The following is an 11,715-nucleotide window of genomic DNA, read 5'->3' on the forward strand; positions in this document are numbered from 1 at the left end:
AGTACGTATGGCTTACTGGGGCTCGCTCAACTGTGTTGATTATAGCACGATTGAACACCAAACCCCAGAGCAAAATGTGCCATCAGCTCTCAGAGCCATCACCCCCTGGTATCTTTCTGCCCTGCTCAGACATGTATTCCTGTCTTTTCAGCCAGAGATAAATCGGAGCGAGCCTTCGGGGTGGCCTTCGTGAAGCTGATGAACCCGGACGGCACCACTCTGCAGGACGGGAGGCATGATCTGGTGCTTTATAAGGTGGTGCTAAAGAAAGAGGCTCAGAAAGTGGCTAAGGACATATTTACTCCCCCCGAAATTGGTTCTGAAAGCTCCTTTCAGACTTATGTGTATAAATGTCAGAAACTTCTCTCGGGCTGTACATGTTTGCCCCTTCAAGTCTAGAACCCCAGAGGACTGTGGTCACACCAGCTGCATGGTCTCCCATCCCTTTAGTCTTTTAAGTGGTGGTCCCTCCCTCTCGTGCAAATGGCGTCCGTGGAGGGGAACAGTCAAGGGCTGTTCTTCCACTCTTTCATCAGCCTATGTGGAGCGTTGATAGTTGCACTGTTGGGCTGGGTTAGAGTGTGGTGGATGTGGTAGGATGTGGTTTTCATATCAGCGCAAGCCAGACACCATTTCTCCGTTCTGTGGCCTCCTTTCCTTTCCTATCAGTTGTGTCCTTATTCTTCCTTCCAACTGCTGCAGAACTGTCACTTCCACTGAGATTTTAGAGCAGAAAGCAGATGTTGGGAAGATCTCATTTGTCCAACAATATCCAGGAGGCTTTTCACACGGTTGGTAGCTTTTTGGAGATGAGTCCACTTGATGTGCATTTCCCTTAGCAGCTCCTGAGCTCAGAAATAGTGTTGGAAGCCATGGCAAGCTGTTTCTTCTCAAAGGACCCAGTGAAGTATCATTGTGACCATTTACATGTTCAAGAAAATGAAATCCAACCGTATTCTTTATGTATTTACTTATAGCAGAGACTAGAATATTGACTTCTAGTTCATAACTTATTCTGTTTTCATTCAATGTTGAAATTATTTCTGGACTCAAACTCTGGGGCAGTATCACAGTATCTCGGAGTTGGAAGGGACCTAATTTGATAAAACTTCATTTCTCAGGTTGGAAATACACTGCGCTTATGATAGATACGATTTTATTTGCACATAAGAGATTTTGTCCACCACTTGGTGTCCCTAACATGCTTCCTTTGCAGGGTGACAACAAGAAAATGGAAGATGCTAAATTCTACCTGACCCTGCCTGGAACCAAAGTGGAGATGGAAGAAAAGGAGCTCCAAGCATCCAAAACCCTAGCCAACTTTACGCCAAACAAGGATAGCACAAAAGATAGCTTTCAGATTGCCACCCTCATCTGCTCCACAAAGCTCACTCAGAATGGTAGGTGTGGTGACCTCAGTGACACCAGAATGAGTTTTCTATTTGGTCCTGCTAGGCTTCTTTGTTAGACTCAGGGGACTGGATGCTGTGGGGCTGTGTCTTCTGAGGTAGGGTCATGGGCTATCTGGATTCTGCTCTCTGCCCTTCACATGATGTTCTGGGTAGTGCTGATTAGATAGCTAAAGCTCTTTCTGAGGCTTCTTTGTCTATCTTTCCACTAGAATGAAAAGCATTTTGGTGGTTTTTAAGTATGGTAAAACCTATAAATGTATTCATTAACAGAGGCTGTGAATTTCGAAAGTCTTATGTTTTCTTCCTTCAAGGCAGCAAAGAACTCTAATACTGTGCTCTGTATGATGTATATAACAAGAAATGTTGGTAGTAAGGGGAGGATACTGGCAGAGGAACATCAGTCTCCTGTCCAGGCAGGTATGGCAAAGAGCAGGGAGGGTTTCCTGTTAGCATTTCATCTGTCCCCCGTATAGAGTCCTCTTTCTTGATTTTTTCCCAAGCAGTCAGATTTTCCATAACATCAGCTGAAGCGTTCAAATGCGGCTTCATTTCGTCCCCTCATGAAATCTGATAGCAATGTTCACTTCTCTTGTGTATATCATGACATTTGATAGCCAATAACAGCTTGTTATTCATTTAACCTGTGTCATTTGTAAGGAGTCCTGCTGAATATAGTGATCCAAGAAATAGCTGCTTTGGGGACTTGCTTTAGAAATTCTTTGGCCCCTGTGCTATGTGGAGGATTAGTCCCTTTGACCTCTGAGAAGATCTGGGGGCTCTGCCTTAGGGAAGTGATAAGGTAGACAAAACAGCTGAGATATAAGGTACACTCAAGGATCAGACAGCATGTGGTTGATCTTTAGAACGGGTCAGTATTGTTTATTTTGATGAATCTTGGTTGCGTAGAGAATATGGATAGTATTTCAACTTGGACAACTGATTAGACTCAACAGAGTGAGGTGCAGAGCTGTTACATATGGGAAAGTAAAAGCAGGCACCAAAAATTAAGCCAGAGAAAAGGCAAAACTGTGGAGACATGAAAAGATCCGTGGTTACAAAGTGCTCGGGGAGAGAGGGAGGAATGAACAGGCAGAGCACGGGGGATTTTTAGGGCAGTAAAACTATATACTAAATGATACCCTAATGGGTACATGGATGCACGCCATTATACATTTGTCAAAAGCCACAGAATATACTGCACAGAGCGAACCCTAACTTAAACGATGGACTTCAGTTAATATTATCTTTATCAGTGTTGACTCGTCATTTGTAACAAAGGTACCACAGTAATGCAGGATGTTAATAATAGGGGAAACTCTGGAGCCCTGAAGGGGTATATGGTAACTCTCTGTACTTTGGGCTTAATTTTTCTGTGTACCTAAAACTGCTCAAAAAAATAATCAAGTCTATTAATTAGTAAAAAAAAAAAAAAAAACAACAACAAACACTAAAAGTTAAGCCAGAAGGCATTCTGAGCTTTATGGAAGACACGAGAAAACTGTATCGATATAACCCTTGTTAGGGAAAAAGTAAACATAAATAAACTGCTGATACGAGGTTAAGTAGTATAATGTTTATGGGAGATGATTTACAAGGTGTATCAAAGATCTTAAATGGGGCTTCCCTGGTGGCGCAGTGGTTGGGAGTCTGCCTGCCGATGCAGGGGACGCGGGTTCGTGCCCCGGTCCGGGAAGATCCCACATGCCGCGGAGCGGCTGGGCCCGTGAGCCATGGCCGCTGAGCCTGCGCGTCCGGAGCCTGTGCTCGGCAACGGGAGAGGCCACGGCAGTGAGAGGCCCGCGTACCGCAAAACAAAACAAAACAAAAAGTTTGGATGATAGTTCTTATTTTCTTTATTCTTTCTGCTATTTTCCAAATTTTTAACTATGAAATGTCAAAGTGTTATTTTTTTTTTTAGCTCTGATGGTAGATGATAGAAAGCATCGATGTACTTTTGGGGCTCTAAAGGGATATTCGAAAGACACAGGGTTTACCAAACATCTACTAGATTTTCCTTCCTAGAGACTAGGTTTGAAGAAAACCAGTAATAAAAGTTTGTAAAATTAACTTATTAGAGATAATGGTTAGAGGTAACCATATTGTTACGTTGTTCATTATCTCCCAGGCAAAACTTTAGGAGGCTTATTGACAGGTAGCAGTACTCAACTTGATGCGCTGATACCAACATCACGCATGTTCTAAATGTTCCAAACCTGTGCTGTCCTGCGCCTTATGTAGCTTGCGAAATTTAAATTAATTAAATTGATTAAAGTCAAGTGAAGGTATGACTGCAGTTCCTTGGTTGCATTCACCCCATTTCAAGTGCTCAGTGGTTTTCTGTGTCTGGTGACTTTCCTACTGGACAGCACATGTTGCAGCGTTCCCATCATCACAGAAACTTCCATCGGGTAGAACTGTCCTCTTCCATTTGTTGTCATCCCGTTCCTAGTGTTTAGATCTCAAAAACACTCAGCATACTTTTTAAAAAAAAGTCTCCAAGAATATCCTGTCCCAAAGAAGACTTAAAGAGGCAAACTCATCTAAACCAGAGCGGGTGACCTGCTGTCAACCTGGATGGGGGTAGGAAGAGGGGACAGATTGGGAGAGATGAGGTGACATCGTGAGCATCAGAGAAAATGGGGCATCCCCAGGGACAGATAATAAGTGTGTTTGCTTTCTTCTAATTTGATGGGAGTGATAAAGAACCAATTCAATTTCTTCTGAGAAAGAAGAAGCTAAGGAACATGAATAAATCATCAACTCTATGAGGGCATTTGTTGGTCAAGAGGAGGGTAGCTGTTCTCCTTTCACTCGGAGGCCATGACCAAAGGTGTTTCTCCTTAGCCTTTGGAGGGCTATTCAGACTCCAACGTTAAAAGCCACTGGACTTTGTTACAAACAGAGCCTGTAGGCACCTTCATTATTTTATGAATTATTTCAAAACTAGAACAGACTGATGTATATGGGATCATTTTGTTGCTGGGCCCATATGGAGGGTAGGATAGAGGAGAGGGAGAGAGGGGTCGAGTCTCTGCAGGTGTGGACCTGTGCCAGGCCATTCACAGACATCTCACTTTACCCACCGACAGCCTAGCACGGGAAGACACCAACGTGGTCGTTATTAACCGCAGTTTACTGAGCAGAGCGCCGAGCTGAGGTGCTGAAATATTTTGCCGAAACTCATAAGTGGTGGACTTGGGTCCGAAAACAGATATTTGTAACTCCAAAACTTAGGGTTTTTCTTTGTCATTCTTTTCTTTTTTAAACATTATGGTCCCTAACCCTTTCCCAAAGGTAATCACTACCCTAAATTTGGGGATTATCATTCAGAGTACTGTGAATTCTTATATACTTTTTTTTTTTTTGGCCTCGAGGCATGTGGGATCTTAGTTCCCCAACCAAGGATCAAACCCGTGCCCCCTGCAGTGGAAGCGCAGAATCCTAACACTGGACCGCCAAGGAAGTCCCAATTCTTACGTACTTCTGACGGTGATGTAAATTGGGACGACTTTGGATAACATTTAGATAGTATCTAATATGGTTAGAGGTGGTCATTCTTGATAATCCAGAAAGGCAGTCTAGTTTTATACCTCAGAAAAGCTGCTGATACCAGATAGGCATACGAGAATGTTTGCAGCAGAACTGTTTGTGACAGCTCAAAACCACAACCCAAGTGGTTGTTTATCGACAGTAGAATGGATAAATTCTGGTACATCCATACGATGGGACAGATACTCTACAGCAAGCAAATGAAATTAACCAGAGCTGTTCATCAACCTGTATGAATCCCAGAAACGCGGTGAGTCTAGGGCTGTTTCTTTAACACCGTGTCACCACTTTTCTTGCCCTAAGACCATATGATTCACCAGATGCCAAATCTATTCCTAATATTAGCAGTGATGGCGCATGCAAATATCTCTAGGGAGTAAACCTCTGGACTGATTAGTGCGTTCCTTGCAGGTTCTTAAATCTGCTGCATGACTCTTGAGCATGATGAAGTATCCAAATCCTTTTCCTTAGGCAGCCACGCGTGGAGTGAGGTAACAAATGGAACGGTACAGTTGACTAGCACGTGGCAAAAATAGGAGTTAGGAAGGTGGAAGTGGACAGTGCCTAGTGGATAGGCCTAGCCCAGTGCCTATTATTAAGTACTTACTTAAGGAATGAAGAAAGTGAAGAACTGTCTTGAGTACACTACCAGCTTCCTTGGGACTCCTGGTTCTGTTTCCATCCATCTATTCAGTCTTTGATGCAGCATGTATTGAATACCTACTAGGTGGCTAGTGCTATGATGCGGTATAAGAAGGAATGCAATAAGGTTTCTTCCCTGAAATGTCTCAATCTATGGGAAGAGCCAAAGGGATACCAAGTGTGTTGTTAATTATTTGCCCTAATGTATATGTATGTGGACAAGGAGTGCAGATAGCAGAGAACGATTGGGTTATGTCTTCCCAGAGGGAATAATGTTTGAGATGGGTCTTGAAGTAGAAGTAGCAGCTGTCTGAATACATAGTATTGTAAGTGTTTCTGGGCATTTCAGACAAAGGGAAGACATATGCAAAGACAGGGAGCGATTTCAGAGCATGCCATAGCTTGGGGAGTATTGAGTTGATCTGTCTGACTGCGATGGGCTGGCAGGAGGGTCATAGGAGGGGCCCTACTGCCTTCTCTGACCAGTATTGGGACTTTATTCAGTTGACAGCGGGAAGTCTCTAGGCTTTGGAGGCTTCCCAGGGACTAAACAGTCTGCAAGCCAGTAAAACACACTGGAGCAAATTGACTGTTCTAATGAACAGAATACATTTTCAGCTGCTTATAAATATATATTTATACAAATCCATTGGTTAAAAAGTACATATTGCTACTTTTACTAGAGAATGCTCTGTAAATAGTAAAATGATGCACTAAACAAAATGATAAAGTAGTAACAGTCCAGCTGCCTGCTTTGTTTCCCTGTTATTTCACTTTTAGTGTCTAGACATTCATTAAAGCCGTAAGGGACTTAAAGATCCCAAATTCGGCATTTTTAAATCCAAAAACACCTCAAGACTTTTGTCCCAGACTTACCCTAAGGGCGATTCATCTGTTCTGCCTTCTTTTCAAGATAGGAACCTATCTGATCTGCTCGTCTGTTTATTTCTTTGAAGAACTCTGGGGAAGCAGTATGACAGAGTAGCAAAGACATGGTTTTTGGGAATCAGATAAATCTCATTAAATTCCATTCATGCCACTCCCTGGCAGTTGTGTGACCTAAGACAAGTAATTTAATGTCACAAAACCTCAGTTTTCTCATCTCAAAAATGGAACAAATAAAATCTCTATGGTTACCAAAGGGGGAAGGTCAGGGGGAGGGATAAATTAGGAGGTTTGGATTAACATATACACACTACTGTATATAAAACAGATAACCAACAAAGACCTACTGTATAGCACAGGGAACTCTACTCAATACTCTGTAATAATCTATATGGGAAATAGAGTCTGAAAAAGAATAGATATTTGTATATGTATAACTAAGTCACTTGGCTGTACACCTGAAACTAATACAACATTGTAAATCAACTATACTCCAATATAAAAAAAAATTCTTTTAAGGTAAAAAAAAAATAAAATAAAATCTGCTCTACAGTGTGCATATGATATTTAAATGAATCAATGCACATATATGTTTTTATTTTCCCCTCTGCCTCCACCGAGACACACATAGTGACAAGGGACAAATTAAGCAGTGCAGCAAATTAAAGGTAGGAAGGTTATTTAAGTGTTTCATCGGTAAGGCTGTGATGTCTTATATGAGAGACGTGAGTTCTATTTGGGCATCATTTTATGTTCTTGTACATTCGTGGTTGGTTTTTTTCTTCTGAAGAAGGAAAGGAGACCCCAAGGTTTTCTCTGATTTAGGTAGGAGACAGTAAGTTAAAAGACTGCATAAGGTATTAGCCACCGTTAGGAGCAATGATCTTTTGTAGGGAGCTCTGTCACTGTGTCCTGAAATGGTGTACGTCGCTCTGCTAATCCGTGTCTAACGTTTATGGTTTGTGGTTGTTCTTCCTAGTTGACCTGTTAGGCTTGTTAAATTGGCGTTCGAACCCTCAGAACATTAAACACAACTTAAAGAAGTTAATGGAGGTGGATGGAGGAGAAATTGTTAAGGTATGTTTATATATTCACAGTTAGGACTACAGCCACTGCATCCTTAGTTCAATATTTTAAATTAAACCGATGAGTGTAAACATAAAACTTGTCTAAATTGGGAAGCAAGTGTGCCAATTTTTAGGAAAATGCTATTTTTAAACCTATTCTGTTGAAACCTAATTATCCCCGAATTTCTGCAGTCTGGAGCCAAATAACCTCTCTGTTTTTCTTATCTTCAGTTTTTGCAAGATACGCTAGACGCACTTTTTAACATAATGATGGAAATGTCAGACGACGAAACGTATGACTTCCTTGTGTTTGATGCACTGGTAAGCAGTTACACATATTATCTAGTGTTTGTTGTCACAACTGTGTGGTTTTTGATAGTTCAGTATTATAAATAATTGTGATGCATAGACTCCTGCATATGTATTTGTATACATTTCTCTGATGATTTCTTGAGGCTACATTCCCACAAGTAACATTAGATACAGTTGACTTATAGTCAAGATGTTTATGGCCTTGTTTCCTGTTAGATCTTCCCTTTTGATAAGCTTTCTCTTTCTCATTAGGGAAAACAAGTTGTTTTATTACATTTGAAATCAGGAATCCCTTTAACTTGCTTTAAAATTGTCTGGTCCTAAACCAGGAGATACCGTTAACAAAGACGATTGTGGTTTGTTGTGTATGCGTGTCCTTGTGCGTTCTTTCAAGGGAGAGTGAATTTGCAAGTCAGAGATGAGTCTTGGTCTCATTATGTACAATGCGCAACCCAGCAGACAATTCAAATTGTCACACAAAGTACTAAAACATGCAACCCATTCCAAGACCAGAAATCCAAAGAAGGAAAGGGGATATCGGACTCTGGGAAGGTCAGAGATGGCAGTGGAGTGGCGGAAGCTGACACATCCAAACTAAGCATCGTTTTCTGATTGTTGGGGTTAAAGTTCAGGGCAGAGTTTTCCCTGAATGTTGCAGCAAAGAAGGAGGAAGGTCAATTGCAGCTTCGGGTCTTTCATCAACTTGGAGAGACTGGTAGATTCAAGAAGAGTTTAGGATGTTGACACTTAAGGATGTAAGACAAAGGGAGAAATGCCCCCAGCTGCGATCACACCTGGCCAGGTTTATGGGCAAGAGAGTCTATGGTAATGACTCCATGGGAGAAGGTCTGGAGATAGATTCCCGTGGGACAGAGCAGCTGGCAACGGGCATGTATGGAAGTCCCAGGTGCCCCTTCTTTTGCTCTCTTCTATCACAAATAGGTGCAAAGTGGTTATTTGTATCAGTAGATTCTGTGTCCGGTAGTGATAAGAGCTAACATGAGCAGAAAATTGAGACTCAAAAGTCTGGAGAGTTCAGTTATCAGGGGCACCCACACTGCACTGAGGAGACAAATGTCCTGGAGTATTTCATTAGCCTCACCCTTGGGTTAGTGTTTCCTATTCCCATGGGAAACCTTTCCCCACCCCCTTCCCCCTCTCATCCCGTTTTCTTCCCTGACTTGGTTACCTGTGCACTGCCCTCTCTCTGAGGCAGTTCGCTCTCCGAGGCTAGGGGTGCTGGCTTATACTTGTTTCCTCACAGCATTTAGCACAGTGCCTGACACTTAATGGTCTCTCTCTGTTTGTGTTAAATAAAAAGAAACCCCAAGACTTGACCTCAGCTCTGGAATAGTAACATGGGAATGCTACCATAATGATCAAGAGGGAAAAGAAGGCCCCAGACGTTCAGCTCCAGCTTGTTGACAGAATGCCGGGGCTTGTGCTATGCTGCTATTTATGTTTTTCACCTTTGGCAGGTGTTTATTATTTCACTGATAGGAGACATCAAGTTCCAGCATTTCAATCCCGTCCTCGAGACCTACATTTACAAGCACTTCAGTGCCACTCTGGCCTATGTGTAAGTACCAGGCCCGGGCAGGGCCTGTGGCTGGATTGTCGGGTTTGTGCTCTTGGGACCGGGTGGTTGAGGAACCAGAGGGACGTGAGCTGAGTATCCTTGCCTCGAAGTGCAGAACCTTGTTCTAAGCTTCCCTGGGGAAAGCGGGAACCATGTAACTATTCTGACCATGGCAAAGGGATTACATTCAGGCCCTGCTTTCTGGGAAGTTCCGGAAGAGATAAGGCTGTACTTCTTTAAGAATCCAGAGCATCTGTAGGTGAGGAGTTGAAGCTGTTAGGAGCACAGTCCAGGACAGAGGACCCTATGCAGGATCTTAGGAGACAGGTGTCATTGGGATCAACACGTGGCCCCGATGGGATCAAACAGAGGATGAAGCAGGATGACATGTGATAGAACTGAGGGTCATTCCCTTAACTGTACACCGCAAGTGCTTTGTAGAATGTGTTACTTAGAGGTTATGAGAAGATGTGATATTTTTTTTTCTTTTACGTAAGAGGGAATGGTCTCCACCTTTCCCAAAGTGCAGCCTTCTTTCTGTCTTTGGTTTATGAGCCCCTGACTCATGTTCACTCTGAGCTTTGCCCTGCAGTGCTCAGCTCATCATGCCATTGGATGTGGCCTGTCACCCCGCGCCTTGCGTCTGGTTATTGTGCAGAGCAACGTGACAGTGACTGGAGCAGAGTTGAGATGGCAGAGATGTTTCTGACAGTGGCTTATGCCAGATCGTGCCGACTGCTGTTGACCTGCTCTGTCATTCAGATCATTGATCCCTCATGTCTCTTTCTGAACTAAACAAGAAAATTCTCCGTGTTATTTGCATAAAGGTCCAGAGATGTAATAAAACATAAGTGACCTAGAAGAGGTGTCATGTAGCATAACCCCAATTAACACAATGGATATAATGCCTGCCCACGGGGTTGGGGGAAGCAGCAGATACACCAGTGATAGGGCTCTTTCCACCCTATAGCCTCACTTTCTAAGTAGGCAGCAGCTACAAGAGATGAAATCCTATCATTGGGTCTTTATGACACAGAGCCACATGCAACACTCCAGTTGGTGTGTTTCTGGTAATCTGGGTTTATTTGCAAGAATGGATCAATTCCACATGATTTCTGTGAATTTTTCTTAATATTAGGAAAACTCAGGGATTCCCGGAAGGGAAAGTTCAAAATATCAGTGCCCTCAAAAATGTGAGATAGCCCAAGATTATGACAATGCCTAGTCCAAAGACTCTGGAACGACACAGAGAACAACCTAAAAATCCCAGTGCAGTTTCATGTGTTCAGATGCTCAGAACCATGGGTTTCTCTTCTTCCCGCACTCAGTAGAGTTTCCATCTGGCTCCAGTTTGTGGATCCCAAGCAGCTGGGGCAGACTGGAGGGAATTAGACTTCTTTTCAGGTGACTACCTTTGGCAGACAGTCCCTCCCTTACAGAAACACCTGAACATGTCTGTATAGCATGCTAGAGATTAAAATATACTCATGAGTCGAGACCCTTCAACTCTTTGATTTCTTGATCATTTTGTAAAATCCTGCAAAGGGAAAGAAATCATCCCTTATTTCTAAGCAGAAGGGAAGCTCCAAGCCTAGACCGCAATGAGAAAACTAAACTACGAAGGAGTTAACTTCCCTGTTCAGGGCATATTCTAGAAGAAATAATGACTATAGTTGTGATTTCTCCTTCCCCAGGAGGTCGAGTTCCCTTCTATATAGCATACCCCAAACCCCAGAGTACCACTTTGCCCCATTGACGTTTTCTCCTTGTCCTTTTCAGGAAACTCTCCAAGGTACTGAACTTTTACGTGGCGAATGCAGAGGACTCCAGCAAGACAGAATTGCGTTTTGCTGCTTTGAAAGCCTTAAAGTACTTGTTTAGGTTCATCATCCAATCAAGAGTGCTCTACTTGAGGTAACGGTGACTGTGATACAGTGTTGACGCTCTCCCTCCTCTCTTCCCATATTTTTCCTTAATCCTTAACGCTCCTGTTCAGCTCTGTGAGCAGCTGGGTCATGGAACTGCCAAATTTCAGAACTTCAGGGTGAAGATGAGGGTGGACTATGCAACCGTTAAAGAAGGTTCATGTGACGTCCTTTTGGATCAGCAGAATTTCTAGGGCAGTAGTGACAGCAGGGCTTAGGGATGCAGGTGACTACAATGTGCAACTTACTGAAAGTCTTTGTTGGTGACAATAACTAGGAAGTCAGGTTCCTGTGATGAGACTTTTTTTTTTTTTTTTTTTTTTGCGGTACGCGGGCCTCTCACT

The 11,715-nt window shown here is 42.9% G+C and overlaps 1 protein-coding gene across 2 annotated transcripts in view; it reads left to right on the plus strand.

Annotated features, from left to right (window-relative positions):
* The window catches only part of DOCK5 (dedicator of cytokinesis 5), a 224,520-nt gene that overhangs the window by 126,417 nt on the left and 86,388 nt on the right, over positions 1 to 11,715 (plus strand). For both annotated transcript variants that reach the window (XM_024130807.3, XM_055087329.1), the window contains exons 17-22: positions 152 to 255; positions 1,217 to 1,400; positions 7,468 to 7,565; positions 7,787 to 7,876; positions 9,346 to 9,446; positions 11,226 to 11,360. In XM_024130807.3, the coding sequence (XP_023986575.1) occupies positions 152 to 255; positions 1,217 to 1,400; positions 7,468 to 7,565; positions 7,787 to 7,876; positions 9,346 to 9,446; positions 11,226 to 11,360 (712 nt within the window). The remainder of the gene's footprint in view (positions 1 to 151; positions 256 to 1,216; positions 1,401 to 7,467; positions 7,566 to 7,786; positions 7,877 to 9,345; positions 9,447 to 11,225; positions 11,361 to 11,715) is intronic.

Source organism: Physeter macrocephalus, chromosome 9, assembly GCF_002837175.3.
Source record: "Physeter macrocephalus isolate SW-GA chromosome 9, ASM283717v5, whole genome shotgun sequence".
NCBI classification, from domain to species: Eukaryota; Metazoa; Chordata; class Mammalia; order Artiodactyla; family Physeteridae; genus Physeter; species Physeter macrocephalus.